The sequence below is a fragment of the Girardinichthys multiradiatus genome, chromosome 1 (genome assembly GCF_021462225.1).
Source record: "Girardinichthys multiradiatus isolate DD_20200921_A chromosome 1, DD_fGirMul_XY1, whole genome shotgun sequence".
Lineage (NCBI taxonomy): Eukaryota > Metazoa > Chordata > Actinopteri > Cyprinodontiformes > Goodeidae > Girardinichthys > Girardinichthys multiradiatus.
Genome location: NC_061794.1, coordinates 20,535,811 through 20,559,720, shown reverse-complemented (window position 1 = coordinate 20,559,720; position 23,910 = coordinate 20,535,811). Strand labels below are relative to the sequence as shown.

The following is a 23,910-nucleotide window of genomic DNA, read 5'->3' as shown; positions in this document are numbered from 1 at the left end:
GGAGTCAGTAGATATTTATGAATTTTTCAAAAATATTTATTTATATCTTTTCAACCCAGAAGGAATTATTGTCTTGGCCTTGAGACAATGAAAATGATGCTCAACTTCCAATAACCCCATGAACTCCTTACAATGCTTTTTGCAGTTACATCTGATTCCAAGCTTCTTGTTTGGAAATCATTTATCCTGCAGCTAAATCAGACGCTCACTGTAAGCTAATGTCTCGTCCAAAGGACCACAGGAACCAGTTGCTAATGTTTTTAGCTACACTGTAACATAAGGAGAATATTAATAAGGTTACCATTCACCCTCAGACACTGTGCTTAATGTCATAAAATCTTAAATGAAAGGAGATGTGATTGGCAGCAGTAGGAGCTTGAAGTGACAGCAGGTACAGGGTTGGGATGGGCAACTTCAAAGGGGGTCAAGTTTCGACAAGTTTCTTTTCACTTCATTTAAATACACCTGATGTACATGTTTGAAAACAGATACCATATAATTTTTAAGTGTTTTTATCCCACAACCTGTTTTTTTATTTTCCTTTTTAAGGGTCCAAGCCTTCAGTAGGTGTGTCAAACCACTTCCTTCCTTCTCTGTTGTTCCCACCATTACGTCAGGGTCGATCCAAAACGTTCTCCCTCCCAACCAGAGCTGTTTACTGTGGTTAATAAAAACTGAACAAAACATTATAAGAGTATTTTGTCTTTAGTATTTAGTATTCAGTCTTTAAAGTGTAAATTCACAGCTAGCTGCCCTCACAATCCAAACACGGACAACCATCTCACAGCAGAAATTATCACTGCCTGATATAATATGATATTTGAGTTTGGGTTTAGCTTATTTCATGTGTTACTTCTGGAACTAAATTATGCAAATGCCGTTAAGATATCTTAAGGACAAGGAATGACATTTACCTATCTTCCTTTAGTTAAAGGGCACCCAGCAGATGAATGTAGAAATGTAACTTCCTCGTTCGATAGTATAAGCTTAGAGCTTCTTTTTCATGCTATATATTAAATTTGGTGAAGTGAGAGATCTGTAATCCATTCTATCCCAACTTATGTTACTTTAATGGTGGCAGGTTGTTTCAAAAAGTGAAGGATTGGGAGAAACTGAATTTATATCTCCATAAAATATCCCTGATTATACATCAAAGTAGTTTCCAGAGTCACGTCTTTCTTCACAGCTCCTCACTTCTCAGAGATAAAGCATCAACTTTACATTAGTTCTAACTTTAAAACTGAGAGTTAAATGTGTGTTTGGCATTGAGTGGTTGTCTGTAGACTAAATAGAACCAGGGAAAATTAAAACTAAAGATGGAGTTGAAAGAAACCTTTTAATTCCTCACAAAGAATTGTCCTCATAAATGAAGATGAAAAGCAGCAGTCGGTTATTTGATGCTTCCCTGGATGAGTGCTCTCTCGCTCTTTTCTTAATGAAATAAACAGAATGGCACCAGAAATTGCTTTGACATTTCATAAGATTTACCTGTTCTCTTGATTCATTTGTGCAACTCAATTGTTCTGCTAATTAAATATTGCTTTGTTTTCTTTTTTATTACTTTCATACTTTTCTTGTATTTTATCTCTGACGCCTACATCGACAGCGTTCGGCTGGTGACATTATGATTCGGAACATCCAACTGAGCCATGCTGGAAAGTACACCTGTGCAGTTCAGACAAAGGTGGACAGTGTGTCCATTGCCACAGATGTGGTTGTCAGAGGTAAGGATGCTCCTTGTATACTAAATACTGTTATATACTGTTTTTTTTAGACCCATTAAACAGGGGCTTATCAAAACATGGCATAAAAGTGGAGCAGCAGCTTTAATCTCATCTGACTTAAGTACATGGTTCCAGTTAAAGTTCTTGTAGAGTTCAGCAAACACCATATTTACGTTTGTAGTGGTAGTACAGAAAATCCTTTTTTCTAGCATTATTACCAAGAAAGTTCTAGGGAATGATGCCACTCATAAAAACTGCAAAAAAGATGAATTTGTTCTAGTGCTGTACCAGAGCTGCCAACAAGTGTGGCCAACACTGTATATTGCTGAAAACACGAGCAAAAACGGTGCTTCAAAAATAGTTTTTTTCTACACATACAGTATTCTTGATGAGAGAGCAAATAAAAAACCCCAAGGTTTACTACAATCTGTTAAGTAAAACACTTTTTATCTCAGTGTAACTAGGATATTTTATTTCACATATGTTCAACATGGGATGCAGAGTAGGGCAGTTGGTATCTCTGCTGCCTTGCAGCAAGAAGGTCCTTGGTCCGAATTCCAGTCTAGGATCTTTCGGCATGGAGTTTGCATGTTCTCCTTGTGCATGTGTGGGTTCTCTGCAGGTACTCCGGCTTCCTCCCAAAGTCCATAAACCTTACTGTTAGGTTAATTGGTGTCTGAAAAGTTGCCCTTAGGTGTGAGTGTGTACATTCATGGTTCTTTGTCCTGTGTGTCTCTGTATTGCTCTATAATGGGCTGGCAACCTGTCAGAGTGTTCCCTGCCTCTTGTCCAATAATTTCTGTAGATATGCAAAACCTCCTTCGCTACCCTGTGAGGATAAGCAGGTATAGATGATGGATGAACATTGTTCATCACTAATAAAACTATCTACTAATTCAGGAATACTTCCAGTTTTTTTTTTCCTTTCCAATCTTGTAAGATCATATACTTAATTTTTAAACTACAAAATGTGATATTAGCAAATTAGTAACCTCTTATTATTCTTCATATATGGATGTTTTGTATATTTTCGATAAACTGCATGTAATAAAACTAAAATAGTTTGGACTGGTTTTGGTCGAGTTTTCCACTCGAGACTGAATGATTGAGAGCTGCTTCACTAAATCTCCCTGTCCTCTAATCCATTTATTACAGCAGCTCTAAGCATGGCCCACCCACCCCTTTTCTCATGTCTTCTTTCTCTTGTCCTTATTAATCTTTGCAGTATTTATCTTTCTGTGTGAGTGAACTGTAACTAATCATCCTTCCAGGTCCTCCAGGCCCGCCTTTGGACTGTCAGGTAACTGAGATGACTGAGACTACTGCTTCTCTGTCCTGGAAGCCTGGGTTGGACAACCACAGCCCCATCCTCAGCTACATCATCCAGGCCAGAACACCCTTCTCTCTTGGATGGCAAACTGTCACCACTGGTAGGCTGATGCGATCGAAGAGATTATCTGTAGGTTGTGAGAAAAAGTTTTAAAATGCAGAATTAAAAAAGTGAAGAATGTGATGGTTATTTCTTTCAAAGGCTAAGGTTGTATGCATAACCTTGCCTACTTTGAGAAAGATTTTTCCGTGTGTTTAATGAGACATTATTTGTCTTATGTCTCTCAGTCATAGAACAGCTAAGGGGGAAACAGCTCACAGCCACTGTTACTGATTTGAGTCCCTGGGTGGATTACGAGTTCAGAGTTTTGGCAACCAACAGTGTTGGAACAGGAGAGCCCAGCAAACCCTCAAAGAAGACCCGCACCAAAGAAATGCGTATGTATTGTTACATTTATTTTCATTCTCTCCTCTAATTAATTTTTACACAGTTGATTTATAGCTTATAGACATATAAGATCATTTTTACAATAGATTAGTAAAAAAACAATTGTGTTTTTCTAAACATGAATAATATAATTAAGAGTTGGTAAGCCTGTTTGTTGGAAAGCCACATTTGTTAGGAAAGTATGTTTTGTGGAATGAAGCGGATTTGGGTTGCACCCAATTAAAGGCTGACAAATTCTGTCTGCCGATGCAAAACAGCTTTTGGTTAAGGCAGTTTAGTGGTGTGCCATCTCCCTCACAGGAAAACAAGCCTTGTCATCATTGGAGAAAATCTTAGTGCACAGTTTATCATAGACCGTCAAAATCTGGCAGTGGAGAGGATGCAATGTCCTGCCTGCAGTCTGGACCTCAACCCGCTGAATACTTGTGGGATCAGCTTCATCATTCAATTCGTCCCAAAGTGACCAACATAACCACACTGGCGACTTGTGAGGAAGGCTAAGTGAGAAATGGGATGCCATCCCCATCCCACAGCAGTCCGTGTCCAAGCTGGTAACCAGCATTAGGAGGAGTCATCAAGCTGTTGTGTTTTTGTACATTTCCTCTAAGCATTACTAAGGGCCCCCGTTTGTCAAATTAATAAATTGGCAATATGACTTGTTTTCTTAAACGTAGATCCAGAAATCAACACCAAACAAGAGTGATTATCAGAATATGCTGTTTAGAAAGAAGAAATAATCAACCAAACACAATTTTCTTTGGATTTTACTCACTTGTAACACATGAAAATAATTGTCCCTAAACAGAAATCAGCTTTAAGATGGGTGTGCAATCTTTGATATCTTTAAAGTATTTTTGAGAGTGCATCCAAAATAGTGTCCATTGCTAAAGGAGGTTGCATAACCTGAAGATAGGCTGTTATAGATACATGCTGGTCAGTTTTTAATTCATATTTGAAAGTCAAGCATCTTGGCAGGGCAAAACACATTCAAACCATGTTTAAATATGTGCATTCCAGTTCAGTCAAAATTTATTTAATTCAGTTTATTTAATCCCAATACAATTCGGCACAATGTAAATAGATCCAGAATCACGTCAAAATAATACACAGATCAGTTCCATTCAGCTGTAATGCATTGCAGTTCAATTCAGCTGATCATACAATCCCATCGAGTAAAACGGTTTTCTGTTTAAGAAAACCAGAAAATAGCATTAAATCCTTATTTGGTGCTTTCCTCTAAGCTGAGCGATGTGTGATAGTAGAGAGAAACAACTTCATTTTACCAGGAAACCTCAAGCAGATTCAGGTCCAGGAAGAGCAGACATTTGTTTTAACTTGTTCAGGGATGAAAGGACAAGATGAAGTCCCAGAAAAACAGAATAACAAAGAAAGAGCACAAAGAGAATAAAACGTCTGGCTGCAACAGTTGAGGCTTTTTATTGAAATTCACAAATACAAAAATGTAGCTTGTCCTCTTCCTATCTTCACAAATTAAAATCAGTCAACAAAAGAAAGAAAGAAAGAAAGAAGTGCACAAAATGTCAGATGTTAAAATGACAAATGTAATCGAGTTGTGTCAGAGAAAACCTTGTTTGTATGTTGTGTCCTCAGCTTTTATCGGGTATTGCAGCCTACACCTTACAGGGGAGTAGTGTCTTACAATCAATACACCTCAAACAGGATATCATCTCCTAGAAGCTTTACTGCCCATAAAGAATAGGGCACAAAGCCTTTCACGTCACTTTAGTGAATAATAATTATACAGTGCAAAAATAAGTTTTTGGCTATGTACCAATGTTTTTGACCTGTTAGTTCCCAGAGTGACTCCAGCGAGGGTAAGTGGCGGTGGTGGAGGACGATCGGAGCTTGTCATCACGTGGGAAGTAAGTATGCAAAAAAATACATGTAATCTCTTTAACCTTTTATGGTATTAGTTGTTTTTTAGTAGTTTGATTAAGTTCCATTTGTTTTGTGTATTTACGTAAATGTATTTATTTTTATTCTGTATTACTAAAAAATGACCACGTGCATTAATGAAGAGTAAAAAAACCAGAATCTAATCAATTAAATCATTAATAGTAAGTCCAAATAAAAAGGAATACAGATCATTTTAACACAATTTTTAAATTAACTTAGTGTGTCTGTTTATATGGTGACTGATGAACGTTTTAATTTATTTATTTTTTGTATGTCTTTGTTTTTTTTACTTTAGTTTGAAAGACTGGAGTATGTGAGGAATACATTTTCAATTTGATTTACATAACTGTACTCGATTCCTCCTCAGTATGAAGTCACTGACCCAGACAGGGTTAAGAGCTCATGCATAGTTTTCCTGTATGTTAATGATTTCAACAGAACTCATCTACTCTCCTTCTACGCTGAAAGGTGTTGTTATTTCCTTTTCCAAATGCTGGGTTCATATTGTTGGGAGATAGGTTAGGTGGTTTAACCAAACAATGGATCAGAAATTGTTGGGTTACATTGTTTGGTTAGATAACAGACCAGAAGAAGCCTCTTCAACAAACTGCCATTTTGAACTATTCAACAACCGGATCAGACTTCACTGAACCTATTACACAGGATGAGATAAGAAATAGAACAACTTTTTCTACAAGAATGTTAATATCGGTGGGTTGTGTTGATAACTTTATTTCACACTAGAGAACAAGTTTGCTAAGCTAGCGTTTGGATGTTTTGGATTTGACCCAGTCATACTGCCACTACTTGGTCCTTGTCAAACTCCAAGTCAGATCCTAAAAACTGACAATTTCTTCAATGGTCAGTTTCAGGTTTAGACAAAATATTCAATTGCCTAAAACATACCCAATAGCAGGAGCATTGATGAAAAGATAATCAGAAATATTCACTTTGTGTGTCAGTTGTCATAATGTTTCATAATGTTTTCCCTAATTCTTGTATATAGGTTATGATTATTTGACATTATTTGTCAATACAAGTCTTTTTATACAATAAACACCTGGTATTGTTTGTTTTGTTTTTAAATCATTCTTAACACAGTTCGGTAAAGAAAAGCTTTAAAAAAGTCATTACTTTGAGTTACATATCAGTCTGGTTTTTAGCACTGTTGTCTTATATCAGACTTTCTTCAAAACATGAATGTTAGGTTAATTTGCCACTCTTTGTTGCCATTAGGTGTGAGTGTATGTGTGGTTGTTTGATCTGACTGGGTTTTTGAACCCTTATAATGGATGGCAAACCTTTCAGAATGTACCCCACCCTCGTTCATTGATCTTTTTAGATTGAGGCCAGCCTGATCAGGCAAAGTTTGAGCCAGCATAAAAAATGGATTTAAATCCCAATATTTTTAGTAAGCCAAATTATGGGTTATTTTTTTCAACCCAGTCGTTGATAGCCTTAACGATAAACAAGAGTCACTCTCATCCATTTTTTGTGGATGGAAAACCTCATTATGTTGTATCAAACTCATAACCCAGCTCTAGTGTGTAAATCAACCTGGGTCTGGATCTGTCCATATTTAACCTATGGCTGTGAAGGTCCTTCTAATGAGTCATGTGTCTGTCATCTCCTGCCTCCTTAGCCCGTTTCTGAGGAGATGCAGAGCGGTCCAGGCTTTGGTTATGTGGTGGCTTTCCGCCCACTTGGGGCGCAGGGCTGGATGCAGGCCGCCGTCACATCCCCTGATGCTTCAAGATACGTGTTTAAGAATGAGAGCATCCCTCCATTCTCCCCTTATGAAGTCAAAGTCGGGGTTTACAACAACAAGGGTGAAGGACCTTTCAGCCCCAATATTACCATCTATTCAGCAGAAGAAGGTGGGTACCGTATGTATTAAACTCTACAGACAGCCAACAAATCTGAAAATGTTTTAGTATAGTTCCAAAGGTGTGACTTTTTATTGGAGCAATTATGATTTCTACAGCACCAAATCCCATTGCTTTGTAATGGCATCATGTGAAAGCACCAGAAAAAGTGCTGAAACCCTTTCTTGGCACAGTTATATGGATGAACACGATTGAGCTGCACCATATTCTTTATGTCATACTGTAAATGAGGTTGTCGAGAATGCATGTAATTGAAACGATCATGTGTAATTCAGAGCCCAGCAGAGCTCCAGTGAGGCTAAGGGCGAGAAGTGTTTCAGCATCCGAGGTCGAGGTCACTTGGAAGCCACTGGCGTGGAGCAACAGCCGCAGACGTATCCTCGGCTATGAGGTCAGACCAACAGATGCTGACATAATTTGACATTTAAAAACAAATTTTTTTTTACAAACAGTGTAGTGCTCTTTTTAAATGTATTTCCATTTTTTATTAAAAAGTCAATCGTATTCCACTTCAAGCCCCATGCAACAGGGGCAGGGATTAAAATAATAGACTGGAACTGATGAAGTGTAACCTGAGCATCTCTTGTGTTTAGCTGCTGTACTGGGGAGAGAAGGAGAAGCAGGATGCAGCCAGTGTGGTCAGAACAGGGGGGAATAAAACATCAGTACTCATCAGGGATCTGGAGGGCAGCAGTACCTATTACATCTCCCTCCGGGCCTATAACAGCGCCGGAGTGGGTCCACAGAGCAGCGTAGTCAATGTCACGACCAAGAAACCACGTAAGAAATCCACTTAAAAGATGCTGTTGGCGAATGGAAATGTCGTTTTGTGTGTTGTATTTTCCTTGCTGCCGTCTTGTTTGCTTTTTCTTCATTTTACCCTACCTTTAGGGCCAGAGTCTGTTGATCATATACTGGATTGAGGAAAGTAGGAAACACTACAGGAAGGTTGCCATCTAGCCTTTTTTTCTTTGTAACAGCTGATATTTTACTAAATGTGTGTACACTGTTTTGAATTTATTGTCAATTGTTCTAATACACACAGGGTCAGAATTATACATACTGGCTGAAATATATTCTTGCTTCTTCACAAATATTTAATTAAATGTCCTTTAGTAGGTTGCACCACTAATACACACTTCAACAAGTTTCTGTCATTATTCTGACTGAATAAACTGTATGACCACTTTTTATTTATTTTTAGCAGAATTTGGAACATTCACTTAAATTGCTTTGGTAAATTGGTTAGTTTCCTGGCATGGCTATTAAGCATTGTCAACAAATTTGCATTAAAGTTGAAGTCGGGGCAGAGTTTAATTGCAGAAGTTTTCTATTTTCTGATTTAACCATTCCAAAAGTAGTTTTATGTGCGTTTGGGATCTTTGCCCTGTTCGAACACCCAATGATGTCAAGGCTTCAACCACTTGAGCCAAACCGCCAAGCTCAGATGAAATAAATTGGTTTGAATTATCAGAAACCACCCTACCATGAGCTGGAAACTGCTTGAACACCAGAGTCACTGGCCTAGTGAAATAAGCTACACATTGCCTTTTGCGGAGAGAATGTGGACTATAAAAGGCCATGACATCCTTAAGCTTGATTGATATCTCCACCAGCTCACATATGAAAACCTTACGCAGGAAAAATGGTTGAAGGTCAGATGAGAGACATTTATATTATTGTTGGCCCACAATAAAACGAAAAATGTTTTAAGTATTCATAGTAAGGTTATTAGACCAAAGAATATGGTGCAAACTATCAAGCATGGTGATGGCAGGATCATGTTATGGGATTGCTGCCAGTGGCCGTGGTGCATTGTACAAAGTGGGTGAAAAAATGAAAAATGAGACACTGCCTCCAAGGTAGTTAAGGCAATCAACATCAGCTGCTCTGCTGTGATTTCCACACATTACATGATATACACTCACCGGCCACATTATTAGGTACACCTGTCCAACTGCTCGGGCTGGTCTGAGTATTTCAGAAACTGCTGATCTACTGGGATTTTCACTCGCTGCCATCTCTAGGGTTTACAGAGAATGGTCCGATAAAGAGAAAATATCCAGTCAGCGGCAGTTCTGTAGGCGCAAATACCTTGTTGATGGCAGAGGTCAGAGGAGAATGGCCAGACTGGTTCAATAGAAAGACAACAGTAAGTCAAATAACCACTCGTTACAACCAAGGCATGCAGAAGAGCATCTCTGAACGCACAACACGTCGCACCTTTAGACAGATGGGATACAACAGCAGAAGTGCTACTCCTGTCATCTAAGAACAGGAAACTGAGGCTACAATTCAGACAGGCTCACCAAAATTGGACAATAGAAGATTGGAAAAACATTGCCTGGTCTGATGAGTCTCGATTTCTGCTGCGACATTCAGATGGTAGGGTCAGTATTTGGCGTCAACAACATGAAAGCATGGATCCATCCTGCCTTGTATCAACAGTTCAGGCTGGTGGTGGTGGTGTAATGGTGTGGGGGATATTTTATTGGCACACTTTGGGCCCCTTAGTACAAATTGAGCATCGTGTCAACGCCACAGCCTACCTGAGTATTGTTGCTGACCATGTCCATCCCTTTATGACCACAGTGTACCCATCTTCTGATGGTTACTTCCAGCAGGATAACGCGCCATGTAATAAAAATAATCTCAGACTGGTTTCTTGAACATGACAATGAGTTCACTGAACTCAAATGGCCTCCACAGTCACCAGATCTCAATCCAATAGAGCATCTTTGGGATGTGTTGGAACGGAAGATTCGCATCATGGATGTGCAGCCGACAAATCTGCAGCATCTGTGTGATGCTATCATGTCAATATGAACCAAACTCTCTGAGGAATGTTTCCAGTACCTTGTTGAATCTATGCCATGAAGAATTAAGGCAGTTCTGAAGGCAAAAGGGGGTCCAACCCGGTAGTAGCAAGGTGTACCTAATAAAGTGCCTGGTGAGTTTTTAAAGGATGTCTCACCAATTTCAGTTGTTTTGCAAGTCATGTGCTGCTGCTGCTACTTTTGTCTTTTCAGCCGCACCACCGATTCAATGTCCACCTGAGGGATCCACGTCAGAGAAGCTTGCCTGGCATGTTAAGAAACATTTTCCCAGAAGGGACAGACTTATTCTAGGACATGTTAAGCAACACAACCATGAAGTGATGAGCTCGGAGGCTGTGCGTCAAACTCAGAGACATACATATACTATTCTTTAGAATTAGAATCAGCTTTATGCCAAGTTTGTGCACACACACAAGGAATTTGACTCTGGTACTTTGCTCTCAGTGAAGATTTAATAAAGATCTATTCTTTGGATTAATTTGAATTCAGACAGAACTGGGTAATCCAACAGGACAATGATCCAATGATTAAATGTGTCATTGTTTGCGTAATAGCTCTGACCCACATACAGAAGAACACTCCGGAGAAAATAGAACGAGTGAAATGATATTTTATTGTGCCACAAAATAATCAGGAACGTAAACGGGCGAAACTCCAACTGTAAGGGGACAGGGGAAGAGAACTGTTGAAAACAGGGAACAAATGTAACTGAGCGGACAACAAGAATTTCAGATAGAGAAATGAACGGCTTACTAAGTAGGTGCGGTCAGGTCACCAGGGGTAGAGGGATTCGGGATCCAGGTTGTCGTAGCAGAGTTTGTTCTGTTGATTTCTTAGGTGCCTCTTGGGTGAGTTTGGAGACAATTGAGTTTGTTTGTTTGTGCAGATACTTGCGTTGGAGGGTGGACAGGGTACGCTTATGCTTAGGTCCTGGAGATGGAGGAAGCAGGAAACTGCCAGCTTGGTCGGTGACCCAGATGGATTGTATCCAAAAAACATAAAACCACGGCTGCCCAAATCATGGCAGAATTAAATGTGCACCTCAACTCTCCTGTTTCCACAAGAACTGTCCGTCGGGAGCTCCACAGGGTCAATAAACACGGCCGGGCTGCTATAGCCAAACCTTTGGTCACTCATGCCAATGCTAAACGTCGGTTTCAATGGTGCAAGGAGCGCAAATCTTGGGCTGTGGACAATGTGAAACATGTATTGTTCTCTGATGAGTCCACCTTTACTGTTTTCCCCACATCCGGGAGAGTTACGGTGTGGAGAAGCCCCAAAGAAGCGTACCACCCATCATGGCATTCCCTTGGCCCAATACTTGTGCTAGATGGGCGCGTCACTGCCAAGGACTACCGAACCATTCTTGAGGACCATGTGCATCCAATGGTTCAAACATTGTATCCCGAAGGCGGTGCCGTGTATCAGGATGACAATGCACCAATACACACAGCAAGACTGGTGAAAGATTGGTTTGATGAACATGAAAGTGAAGTTGAACATCTCCCATGGCCTGCACAGTCACCAGATCTAAATATTATTGAGCCACTTTGGGGTGTTTTGGAGGAGCGAGTCAGGAAACGTTTTCCTCCACCAGTATCACGTAGTGACCTGGCCACTATCCTGCAAGAAGAATGGCTTAAAATCCCTCTGACCACTGTGCAGGACTTGTATATGTCATTCCCAAGACGAATTGACGCTGTATTGGCCGCAAAAGGAGGCCCTACACCATACTAATAAATTATAGTGGTCTAAAACCAGGTGTTTCAGTTTCATTGTCCAACCCCTGTATATTAAAGCTTTGTAGACTAAGCAAGTCTGTGCCAGGAACGTAATCAATTCTTCTGAGACTGGTCAAATATCCAGCCTGAATTATAACATTGGAGTCTGTATGTATAATTCTGACCCTCTGTTGAACAGAAAAACAGATATAATACATAAATATCATCATTTAAAGTCTATTGAATTTGTTTGGTATATAATTATCACACCAAAGAAAAAGGGTGGCTCAAATAAATAATTAAAGACATAAATTGATATTGAAATTATTATCCATGATAGGTGAACTGTAGCTGAAACCCATAATGAAGGATTTCTCACCCTCAAAATATCTATAGTCATTATTATAAATATTTTGCCATATGGACAGATTTATATGTAAATATTTGTTTGATTTACTCTCAAACAACGTGCTATGTCGTGGAAATCAATCTGGCAAAATGATGGATCTGTTTTTCCTCTTTTTCTTGTAACCTCAGTGCACCATAAACATGCTTTATGGCCTCTGCAATGTATATTATTGCATCATAAGCATGTATGCAGGTTTGATAAGACTAATATAAATCTTTATGCATGCTCTTCAAAACTTAGTGGCTCAGAACATAATACTTTCAGACAGGACATTTAAACTTATTTAGGTTTATCTGATGTTGAATGATTGCAAATGTTCCATCCATCCCCCCTCAGCAGTCAAGAATAGCGGTCACTACTAACAGAGTTTTGACTAAATGTTAATGGGATATTTCCTTCAAGCTCATATGGTTCTGGGTTATTTATTGATTCAACCACCTGTTGCTTTTCTTCTCCAACACATGTCACACCCTGTTTTGCTACTCCAGCTCCCAGTCAAGCCCCAGTAAAAATCATGTGGAACACATCTAACTCTAAAGTCATTCTGAAGTGGGACCAGGTCTACGCCCTGGAGAACGAGTCTGAAGTCACAGGATATAAGGTAAAGAGTGGAGAGTTTCACATTTGCTTTAAAGAGGCTGGGCCTAGGAGGAATCATAGTAAAGTTGAAGAGTGCATAGCCTTATATAGACCTATACTCTACCTACATTTACATAATATTTAAGACTATTAGTGTACTGTGGAGTTGCATACCCAGCTATCAACCTATAAGCACCCTGAGTGTCATTTACATCAGCTGGTAAACAACATAACCAGAAAATTACCATATAATTGTGTTATGTGGCTTGATTTAATGGAATAGGGAATGTTTTGTAGTTTGGTGGCATTATGAATAGTTTGAATGGCTGTTACTGTCAATGAATTACTCTTCATATAAGGTATTTTTTGCTGTCCAAAGGCTCTACATGACCCTGTAGGCGAGTAGTATACAATATTAATTTTTGGCCCTGTGTTTTCTCCATACATTTTCAAGAACATTGAAGTAATGTTAAAGAGACCTTTAGCTGACCTGAAAATGCCTAAATACCATCACAGTGATTTCTAACTCAAAAGCAGGTAACCTCAAGGGACTCAAAGTGGCATTTCAAGAGACAAGGTCTGAACTTTACCAGAAAAAAAGGCTATGCACAAAAGATCAGCCCTGCACAGGCTAAGCACAGACATTACAGCTTTGAATCTTTAGTAAAACAAGGGAAGAACATTTCAGAATGATTACTGGCAGCATAAAGTCTGGTGAACAACCACAGAGACCAGAGTTTGGGTTAGAAAAGGCAGACATGTGGAGCAGCAGCGGGAGGCTAGGGTTGGCATGAGGCCAGAACAGGCAGGGATGGATAAGACTAAGACATAGGGTCAAGAGCTGGAAAAACAAGACTCAAAAGTAGTTCATTATAAATGAAAAACCAGAAAATATGACTAATAGGATTTATACTCAGTTTCAAACTGTAAAACAGTGATGTCCAATACAAAATTTTAACTACTCTAAAGATAATGTATTTTGTTTTCAAATTGAAACATGAACATTTTTATTTTGGAGACATTGAATATAAAAGGAAAATGTCTTGCACTTTCCAAAGGCACCTATAACAATCATTTACTATGTCTGATAAACACTTTGACATTTTAATATTTCACTTTGCTTAACTGTGTAAGATGTAATATTGTTGGAATGGTCACCTCTAAAATGGTCCAATGATGCACTTTAATACTGAGTTAAAAGAAAGGAGGCAAGTGATTTGTTGCAAAGCCGGGAATCTGAAAGAAAAGCAAAAATCCACAGCGAACACTTATTACATGAGGCGGCATGCACCAGGGAAAACTAAAAAAATGAATTTACAGGGAAATGAACAAAATACAACTGAAAATGACAGGAAGCATGATCACCAGACATGAACAAAGCTTAAGGCTTTACAACGTAAACAGGAAGTTGGGCAATCAGAAGGCAGACTATGGAGGCCAACACTAACAAAATTAAAATCTGACAAATAGAAACTTTATCTGTAAATTTGATCAGATATACATTCCTAAAATACTCTTTGTAATTCATACAAACTTCCTGGGTCCAACATGAAATATTACCATGAGACTGACTTCAGGTGGTACACTTTAGGCATCTATAGTATTATAGTATTATAGTATTAAAGTTAAAGGTAATAGAGCAATTACCTTCATTAATCAATTCACAATTGTCCGTATTTGTATTGTGATGCATCTAAAGACACATTTTAATCCTTACTCCTGAGACAAATACGTGATGAGATTTAGTTTGCAAGACAGTGACCAAATAACTAAAACTTCTTTTCCCTCTCCAATCATAAAGGAAACTTTGTACAGAAGCACTGTCAAAATCCAAAGACACTGACTTTAAAAGGCCCCCTAAGAACTCTGTTCAGGCTGTTTGCAAGATTTTTATTCATTACATAAGATTGCACAGTTTGCATTGCATGTGTATTACATGTTCAAGTTGTATATTCAGTGTATCCTAAAAGAAAATTGCTTAACATCCCCAGCAGATTGATAGTTTATTTAAATAAAACTGCAAAAACCTCTTACACTGCTCAAAATAATCTGGAAATTAGAAGTAATTTTAAAATGGATGGACCATCTAGACAATCACAGAGTGGATGACTGGATGCGGAGCCTGCCTATCTTTGTGTATCACAGGTGTTTCATTTCTTTCAGTACAATTTGTATAGCACCAAATTACAACAAGGTATCTAAAATCCAATTGGGTCCAAATTAATTTCAGGTCAATGAATTTGACCTGAAATTACACGTCAAATTCATTACATCTCACGTGCCTTGAGACGACATATGTTGTGAATTGGCGCTATATAAATAAAACGGAACTGAATTGAAATGAAATTTCTTTTCAATACAATCCAACTTTAATACAGTCCAGTTTGATCTTGATTATCATACAGTCCAGTCAAAGTCAGCTGGCCATATAATGCCTGTTATAGAACCTTTTCTTTCAAAGCTTGTTTATGATCAAGGGCAACAATGTTTTACTGCAGCAAGTTGTATCTGTATGATGATGCACAGTTTTTACCACATTAAAATGTAACTCTAAAGTAAGCTGAGGTCAGTGGACAGTAAAACTAAAACAGCAGCCGTTGCACAAGCTGTAACTAAAATGCCAGGATTAATAAATCTTTATGACTGCATCTTAGCCTTACCAAACAGACCAATGCAAAGATATCGACAGTTTGTTTATTAGACATTATAAAAATCCCTTTTTGATGCTAAGTGCCTGGAGTGACTTTATACCATGACACCTATATTTAAACTCTGTTTCCTGTAGGTGATGTATAGCCAGGACAAACACAGCAACCCTAACGTGGTGGAGACCAACAACACCTCCTTGGAGTTGACCCTGCCAACCAACCAAGATTATGTGATCCAGATTAAACCTTTCAGCGAGGGAGGGGAGGGCATCAGCAGCCGTCAGATTACCATCCCCAAAATTGAAGGTGGGAAAGCGATGACAAACAAATCCCCTTAAAATCCATGTTTATTGTATAGTAAATATTTTAACACAAATGAGCATAGTCATACTTTGTTTTCTAGGGATTTTCTATTTTATTTGGTCTCATCTGTAGCTTTATAGCTTCTGATGTTTCTCAGATTTTGCAGATGAAGGCTGTGACTTTATTTCAAGTCTATGAGTGTGAAAGTGCACTCAGACCCTCCAAATGCAACACATCCCACAGTTGCATTTAATTGAGAAATTATTGCTCGCTCCTCTAGGAGTCAATTTTAACAGTAAAAGTTGTTAAATTGTTTTGTTTTTTATGAAAAAAATGTTCTCTCTCAGTAGCTGATAAAACCAGAAAAGATACTATATATACATAAACAAGCAACAAACTGGTCTCCATCGTGCACTTAAAACTGAAAGGAGTTGGTTGTTTGAAAGTGGATGTTTCCTTTTGATGTATGTCTCTTGCTGCTCTTGATTCAGTTGTGTACAGCGCTTGTTGTGCTACTGCCATCTATTGATACATAGGTGTACTCACACCAAACAGTTGCTATAATTGTCCAGAATATACCTTGATTAGATTTTTGTTTTCTAAATATATCAGAACTACTTTATAAATATATGTATATATATATATATTACATAAACAAACCTAGGATTTTGTTCTATTCTGATCTGATGTATGTATTCCAGGTTCAATAGCCATGGGAGCAGCCCCAGGGTCCTTGGGATTTTCAGTGGTCAGCCATGCAGCTGTAATTCTCACAGGCAGAATGCTACTATGACAAACATCCAGAAACTATGGCTTCTTATTTAGAGTGGAGAGACAGCAGGTCAGAGACAATACATGGCCTACTGCCTCGTTTCCTCCTGCTCCGTTCTCTGCCCTACCACGTCTCTCCTCTCTGCCCCACAAAGGTCTCTTTTGTGAGGAAGATTCCTCTTCTTCACATTACAAAAGTGGTTACTGAAAGGAAGTGCCGCTTTCAAAATTTGCTATGAAACTGAAAAGGACACCTCGACTCGACTGACTCCAGCCTTTTTGAAGATGTGTTTTACTCATCTACTTTCTAACTAGTGGATATTCCCATATGTTTTTCACCTTGGAGGATAAATTAGGACATGTACATGTTTTCCTGTGCGGGTTGGAACTGTGCGGGTTGTTTAAAAAAAAAAGAAAAGTTGTTCGCTGTGTTTACTACTGAGCTTTTTCTTCAGGAAGTGGATTAAAACATAACCGAGAGTGGAGTGGACCTAGATTGCTTACTTGTTTATCTAAGTGAAGATTTACTTGAGCTTGATTAAAGATGAGAAGCATTTCTCTTGTGAAAAAACCATGCCTAAGAAATAATAATTTAGTATCCAATCAAATGGAATAAAAATGGGGGATTAGCCTCATTGCTTTAAGACAAAACAGAATTTTGGACCTTTCTATACTGTCCTGCTTCAATTCTTCACTTTACAAGTTGCCATAAAACTGACTGGAACCAAAGGTATGTGACTGACACAGTGCAGCTCCACCTGCTTGTATCATGGGAAAAGGCAACCTGTACCCACCTGTTTAATTTCTATCTCAAGCAGCTGAATTATGTTAATGATAAATGTCTCACCTTGCTCCATAATCCATCATCAGTGTATAACCACGGCAAACATGTATGGAAACCTCAGGTCCCAAATGAGCCTTAAGTCTTATGATTACCATCCAATTTATCATTCAGGACTAATTTAACTTATTTTATATTTTAGTTTATGCACCTTGTATTTTAGCTCTAAATCATATCCATGAATGTTTTGAACTCGGAAAGTTAAATGCTTTTTGTCATTGTTCTGTCCTGATGAGCATTGTAGGGGGTACTGATTTCTGACTTTTCTAGCATAGTTTATATCAAAACCAGGTCAGTTGGTCAGTGTATGTGTGTCTTGCTGAGGATGGTTTGAAAGGATCCATCCGCTTTTAATAAAGATAATGCCATTTTCTTCATTTCTGTCCTCAGTGTAACACCGGGCCAAATGTCCTTTGAATTAAAGTGTTGCCTTTCATCTAGCTCATGCAGTTTTGGGGAAAGCTTTTTAGACCTGTTTCTATCACTTCTTACATTTGAACTTCTTGCCTTTGAAATATTACATTAGCATAAAAATGGCATTTGTCATCTTAAAAGTTGCTTTGTTTTTGGGTTTAAAGCAAACCATTTAGCTCCCATTGTGCTTTTTCCATATTTCGTCAAGTTACAACCAACTTCTCTGGATTTAATTGAGATTTTGAGTGAGACCAACACAAAGTAGTGCATATTTGCGAAGTGGACGGAAAATAACGCTGCACAAGCTGCACAAATCCATAGCTCAGGTGGGACAATCTGTTGACAGGACAGCTAATAGTAATTCACTCTACAAGTCTGGCCCTTATGAATAAGTGACAAGAACAAAGGCATTGTTAAAGGAAAACTATTAGAAGTCCTGTTCAAAGTGTGCTACAAGCCATGTTGGAGGGAACAGCAAACATGTGAAAGACAATTCTCTGACCAGACCAGATCAAAATGTATGTGTTGGTCTATCACACAAAATCCCATTAAAATACGTAAAAGTGTTTAGTTGTAACTTAAATATGCTTAAAAGGCTTATGAATGTTTTTGTCTGGCACTGTATGAGTTGGTAAAAAATGTTAATTCCAAGTCTTTTGTAAATTAAATTCCTCTGTTCTTCTGCCTCTGATTAAATTGGAAACAGAAAAAATTAAACAGAAAAATAGCATTTGAAATGTTAAACTTTGTTAAACTGTTCTTTTGTAAATTATCAATGTTTACCTTTAAGTTTCCCAATGTCAGTCAACAGCAGTTGTTTTTGTGTCTTGAAAAGGATCCACATGTACCTCAGGTCTGGATGAGATGACATTTATTTGCTGTAGCTGTGAGTCCAACACAGAAAGTCTGTCTCTTTTAAAAGTGCTCACATCACACCATGCTGTGGTCATCTTTCCCATTAAAAATCAACATTCTGTATATTTCGACAAATACATAAGTGTAGTCTGAATGCGCATTTTATCCTCTTCATACATTTTTGACTTTAGTTTAGCACTTGGTGCCATTGTGTGTGACCAAACGTCTGTTTTAAATAACATAACAAAACAGCAGTTTTTCCTCTGATTCCTCTGATAAAAGATCATCTTGATCAGTAGATTTAAAACAACATTAAGGTATGGATTAACTATTTGGTTACCTATACCTTGAAATGACAAACTGATTACTTTCTTAGGAGATTCCATTTAAATGGCCCTTTAAATAAAAATATAGAAAATTCACTTTTTTGTATTCTATTTTAAAACTACCGTATAACGGAAATAGTTGCTATGACAAACACACGATACACAGGACTCATCTTTAGCTTTCTTTCAGTCTTTATTTGTTTTTTGGATGAAGCACAATGTACAGCAAAGACACAGCACCAAGCAATGGAGAGCAGCAGAGCAGAGGAGATGGAGCAGACTCAGAGAGGATTCTGGATCAACCACAGGTCATCAGACAAAACTTTCCCAAGATGTCCAGGCCGAGTGTCTTCCTTGGTAGTCACACTTCCACAAATCTGGTAAGTTTGTCCCAACAGGCTGATTCAAGCAGGATCTGAATAACTCTGAACACTAATGGAGCATGGTGAGAAGTTTTCAGCTGGGTTCGTTTGGTGTTGATGCAAAGCTCAATTCTTTTAGGTAACTGGGGTCCCCTAGTGCACATCCTGCCCATGACCATTAGCTACTGTACTTCACATCTTCTACAATCCACCAAACAGCAGCAAAAGAACAGCATGAGGAATGCATTTTCTTCCTTCAATCCACCAGCCAGACACTGCTATATCATGTTTTTGTTTTTTTTATCCGTCACTTTTAAAAAATGTGGAACGAAAACTTGACACAAAGCAGAAGTTACACCACACATGTGAACATTGTAAAGTTTAGTGTTTGAAATCAAAAATTATTGTTCATAAACCTGACATGACAATGTGTTGCATTGTCTTATTTTTATTTTACTGACTATATTTATTTATGATGCATGAATTCGATTAATATATAAAATACCAGTTTGGCAAACAGGCAGCAATTGTTTATTATTTATTTTTCACATGTTAAAGACAGCATAATTAAAGGGAAACCTTGTCATGCCAAGTTTATGTATCTGACTCTCTGGCACTTCTGCAATTAAAAGGAGCTTTTTTATAAAAAGTGTCTTTTCAATACAAAACCAGCATTTGTACAATTTCACTGCTATTTGAATTGGCACGTTACACGTCTGTGGCATTCATCTAACATTCACCTACTAAATCTCACACAACTAAAAGTTCAGCGGTGTTTCTTCTACAGTTTGTTCTATTTATGATGACATACTTTACATGACATGTCAGAAGAGTTCTGATTTATCATACCATCTAAGCAAAATAGTTTGGAAGAAGAACAAGGCAGTTGCAAATCAATAATAAAACGAAAATTAATTAGTACACCAAAACGAGGGCCTGCACAACCTCTTTAACGTTCCTTGAGATTGAAATTAAAAAGTGAACTGATATGTTCAGATATTTTGTACAGCACCATAAAAATGAGATGCAAGTGGATTAAAAATGAAAAGACTCAACCACAATAATGTGCTGTCGTTGGGTTTTCCAGTACAGAATGGAACACATTTTCTGGTTCCTTCCCAGGAAGCTTGGTCCCCCTTACAATATTATTGTGAAGATTTTAGCCTTAATCTTTATAACCTGTCAGTTTGCTTCCATCTTAATACTCCTTTTGAGTCAACATCCATTTTAGTCTTATTACAATCCAGTAATGCAAGAAATTATATCATGCAAACATTATCTCAAGTACTACTTTTACCGATGCAGCTGGGTTGTGAGTCTACTCTATGCATTTAACACACAAAACAGCCAAAGTGTTGTTACATCCAGCTGGACTGAAAGCTTATCTAAAGGCAGGGGGAGGAGAGACACTTGGGCTCAATCTAGGGCATCATTGCTTCACACTGTTCTGAATGAATCCAACAGGTACACTGTGTATGTGTATCCTTGCATACTTGCCACCCACACATCAAGTCAAAAGCACATGGAAAATAAGTTACATTTGAAAAAGACAGAGGGACATAAGGTGATCAGACAGAGATGACAATAATCTTCTCTGATCAGTGAATGATGATAAACATCATCCAGGACGAGAGGTCATTTCCTCCTTTAAGGTGACGGCTTCGCAGGATATCCTTTTGCTTCATCTGAAACCTTCTTTCCAAGACTCTTCACTGTGTGGAGCTACAAGTTATTAACTATTCTACTAATCAACAATTTGTAAACAAGATTTCCAGCTGTTGCCTTTTTTATGTTTTCAGACACATTTATATTCCTAAATTAATTATTAATGTTATTGTAATTAAAATAACATTCCCAAATTTCCTTCTACCCTCATGAAATATGAGCTCAGGTTATTCCACAGTGATTCCTTTAACAGAAACTCTAACAATAATTTCCTTTAAGGAATACTCAACCATGCATGTTGAATTAAGGCCCTGAGAGGTTTTGCAGGGAGTTTGGTTGTATTATGACTTTAATTGTTCATCAAGTTTTGGTGTCTTCTTGTTTTTTGTTTTGTTTTTTATTACTATCCGAAGAGCGTGAATTATATTTTTGCAGCTTCACTGTGAATGGCTCTTTTGATTTTTTGATCAAAATGAGAGAAAAGCATAAATGGAAATCTAAATTTTAAAAGTACATTTCACCATTGTAAAAGCGAGCCTGTCCAGGCCCCGCTGACAGTCATCTTTTTAGTAGGGGTGGCAGGCGGCGGCTTCAGGTCAGGTACTGACACCTCTGGTCCACATGGGGGCACTCTTGATTCAGTAAAATGGGACTAAGGATGAGAAGAGCACCAATTATTTAACCTTTCAAGACAGTGGCATCATTCATAGACAAGACAGCGGCTGTACCTATGACGTGACATGTCGATCTTCAGTGGATGGTTCAGTTTCCCTAATGACAACCGCCTTGGTCACCTGCATGTCTGGATGCTGTTGTTTGGCTTCCTGTATTGCAATAGCCAGAGCCTACAAGGACAGAGTAAGGTTTGTGCTTTATGTGTAATAAATCGTAAAAGCATATTATTAAAACTTCAGACTAAAATGCATTTAAAGGAAACACTCAACTGTCATATATATATATATATATATATATATATATATATCCTGTATATATATTAACAGCGACATACTAACTAATGAGTCATTATTAAACACGTGTTACTTACTGCAGCCACATATTGATCAAAGCTCATTCAGATCTGTTATGCAACATCCTCTTTACTTACTATAAGACTATAATTAATCACTATTAATTTAGTGTAGAATTAAGTAAATTATCAAAAGCAATTAATATTTGACCAATAATTGAACAGTTAATCTGCACATTAATTCGCAGCTAATTAATGGTTCATTTTGTATTCCCTAAAATAAAGTGTTAATACATTTTTATTCAACATTTATTCTTACAAATTCTACTAAATAACGCATTTTTAATGCTTTTTAGTTTAGGACATGATTAAAAACTATGTAACATTTCATTCACTTTCAGAGGATTTTTCCTAAATAATCAATAAACTGGCCTATTTTACATGTGTTTCTCTAATTACCACAAAGTCAAGCATAATCATGGATCACGGGTCTTGTTTCATTTCATCTTTTTCCAGCTCATTTTTTTCCATGTCTCACCTGCTCTTGGTCTACGTCATCATCTCCAGTGATTATAATCCTCTTCTCAATCCTCGTCTCGGAGTATCCGCCTTTCACTGTCTGCAACACACAGTGGGGAGGCTCAGTGGCTCTCGCATTTGTGAGAGAAGAGCAACAGATAAAAGTTTTACAGCAAATGCGAGACTATTGCATGTGCTTTTTAAGTTGGGTTTTTTCTGCCAATGTACCTTTGAGATGTGAGTGGTTGCTGACGTAACATTTTCAGTGACAAGGATAGGCGAGCCAGACGACTCTCTTCCAAAACCGCCTCTGTGCACCTGATAAAGCAGAACAGCTGTAGGTATTAGGCAAACATAGCCAAGCATAAATTACTAGATAGTGAAGACAATACTATTAAAATTTCTATCACGTCTTCTAGCTACTTCCCAGGGAAAGGGACATTATCCTCCTGAGCCATTTCTCTGCAGCTAAGTCTACTGTGTTCAAAATAAAAGAAGTCCAATATTGCAAACCACATCATTTGGTAGAAATCATTCTTTTTCATTGCAAACTATTTACTAGTAGGTGAGTAGAGTATCAGAAAACCAATAATGCTGATTCTGTGTAATTGAAACTTTAATTCAAAGAAGTGTATTAGAAATAATAGAGTGGAGTTCAATCAATGAGGTCATTCATTCAGGTGGCCCATATTTAAAGGACAAAGGTAACAAATATGCATGTTTATTATAGTGCATTCCTCTCTGAAAATCTGAGTAAAGGGGAAAGTACAAACATTGCTCAGAAGACCAGAGTACTTTGAAACATATATGTAACTGCTCTCAAATGTTTGAATATTGAAACCAAAACCAGAAAGATGTGGAAACAATACAATTCAAATGCATCAAAGAATCGCTAAAATAGCAAAGACCCAGCCAATATGTTTAAAGAAAGTCTAAATGCTGAATTCAAGCCATACACTGTAAGGTATCGTGCCTCAAGTATCAGGAAAGGCTTCTCATGCTATGGTGGTTGGCCTATTTATTTACACTAGGGATTCTGCATCATTTAGAATACCTCTAAAGATATAAAGAGGTCATGTTGCCTTTTTCACAAGAGGAATGTCCTTTAAATTATAAGTCCTTTAAATTATAACAATCTCCCCAAACACACCAGTGATTTCAAGATGTTTGGGTATACAGTAAAGGTTGAGTTGTAAAGAAAAATGAAGACAGTACAAATTTTTTGTACAGCCAATTATTACTTTCTTCATCAATGACGTCAGTAGCCGCTGCTACATTCAACAAAACATGGCTGTTACAAAGCGCTCGAAAGTATGGCTCCATTTTTCAAAATGCAATGCAAATTATGCTTGCTGCAATATTTGTGATGCAAAGTGCAAGGTTGGCGGC

The 23,910-nt window shown here is 37.9% G+C and overlaps 2 protein-coding genes across 9 annotated transcripts in view; one reads left to right on the top strand and one right to left on the bottom strand.

Moving 5' to 3' along the window:
• The window catches only part of cntn3a.1 (contactin 3a, tandem duplicate 1), a 137,853-nt gene extending 119,032 nt beyond the window's left edge, over positions 1-18,821 (top strand). For 4 of the 5 annotated variants that reach the window (XM_047378909.1, XM_047378900.1, XM_047378891.1 and 1 more), the window contains 10 exons: positions 1,607-1,724; positions 2,996-3,154; positions 3,342-3,491; positions 5,314-5,384; positions 7,061-7,295; positions 7,580-7,695; positions 7,898-8,084; positions 12,760-12,872; positions 15,636-15,804; positions 16,503-18,821. In XM_047378909.1, the coding sequence (XP_047234865.1) occupies positions 1,607-1,724; positions 2,996-3,154; positions 3,342-3,491; positions 5,314-5,384; positions 7,061-7,295; positions 7,580-7,695; positions 7,898-8,084; positions 12,760-12,872; positions 15,636-15,804; positions 16,503-16,594 (1,410 nt within the window). In that variant the 3' untranslated portion in view covers positions 16,595-18,821. Of the gene's footprint in view, positions 1-1,606; positions 1,725-2,995; positions 3,155-3,341; positions 3,492-5,313; positions 5,385-7,060; positions 7,296-7,579; positions 7,696-7,897; positions 8,085-8,195; positions 8,253-12,759; positions 12,873-15,635; positions 15,805-16,502 lie in introns of those variants that run through there. The other variant, XR_007040260.1, reaches the window with a different exon arrangement.
• A 361-nt stretch (positions 18,822-19,182) lies between these two features.
• Positions 19,183-23,910, bottom strand: part of si:dkey-178k16.1 (band 4.1-like protein 1) — an 82,163-nt gene continuing 77,435 nt past the window's right edge. For all 4 annotated transcript variants that reach the window (XM_047378923.1, XM_047378931.1, XM_047378939.1 and 1 more), the window contains 4 exons: positions 22,750-22,839; positions 22,541-22,621; positions 21,764-21,880; positions 19,183-21,687 (listed from right to left, as the gene is read on the bottom strand). In XM_047378923.1, coding sequence (XP_047234879.1) covers positions 21,764-21,880; positions 22,541-22,621; positions 22,750-22,839 — 288 coding nt within the window. In that variant the 3' untranslated portion in view covers positions 19,183-21,687. The remainder of the gene's footprint in view (positions 21,688-21,763; positions 21,881-22,540; positions 22,622-22,749; positions 22,840-23,910) is intronic.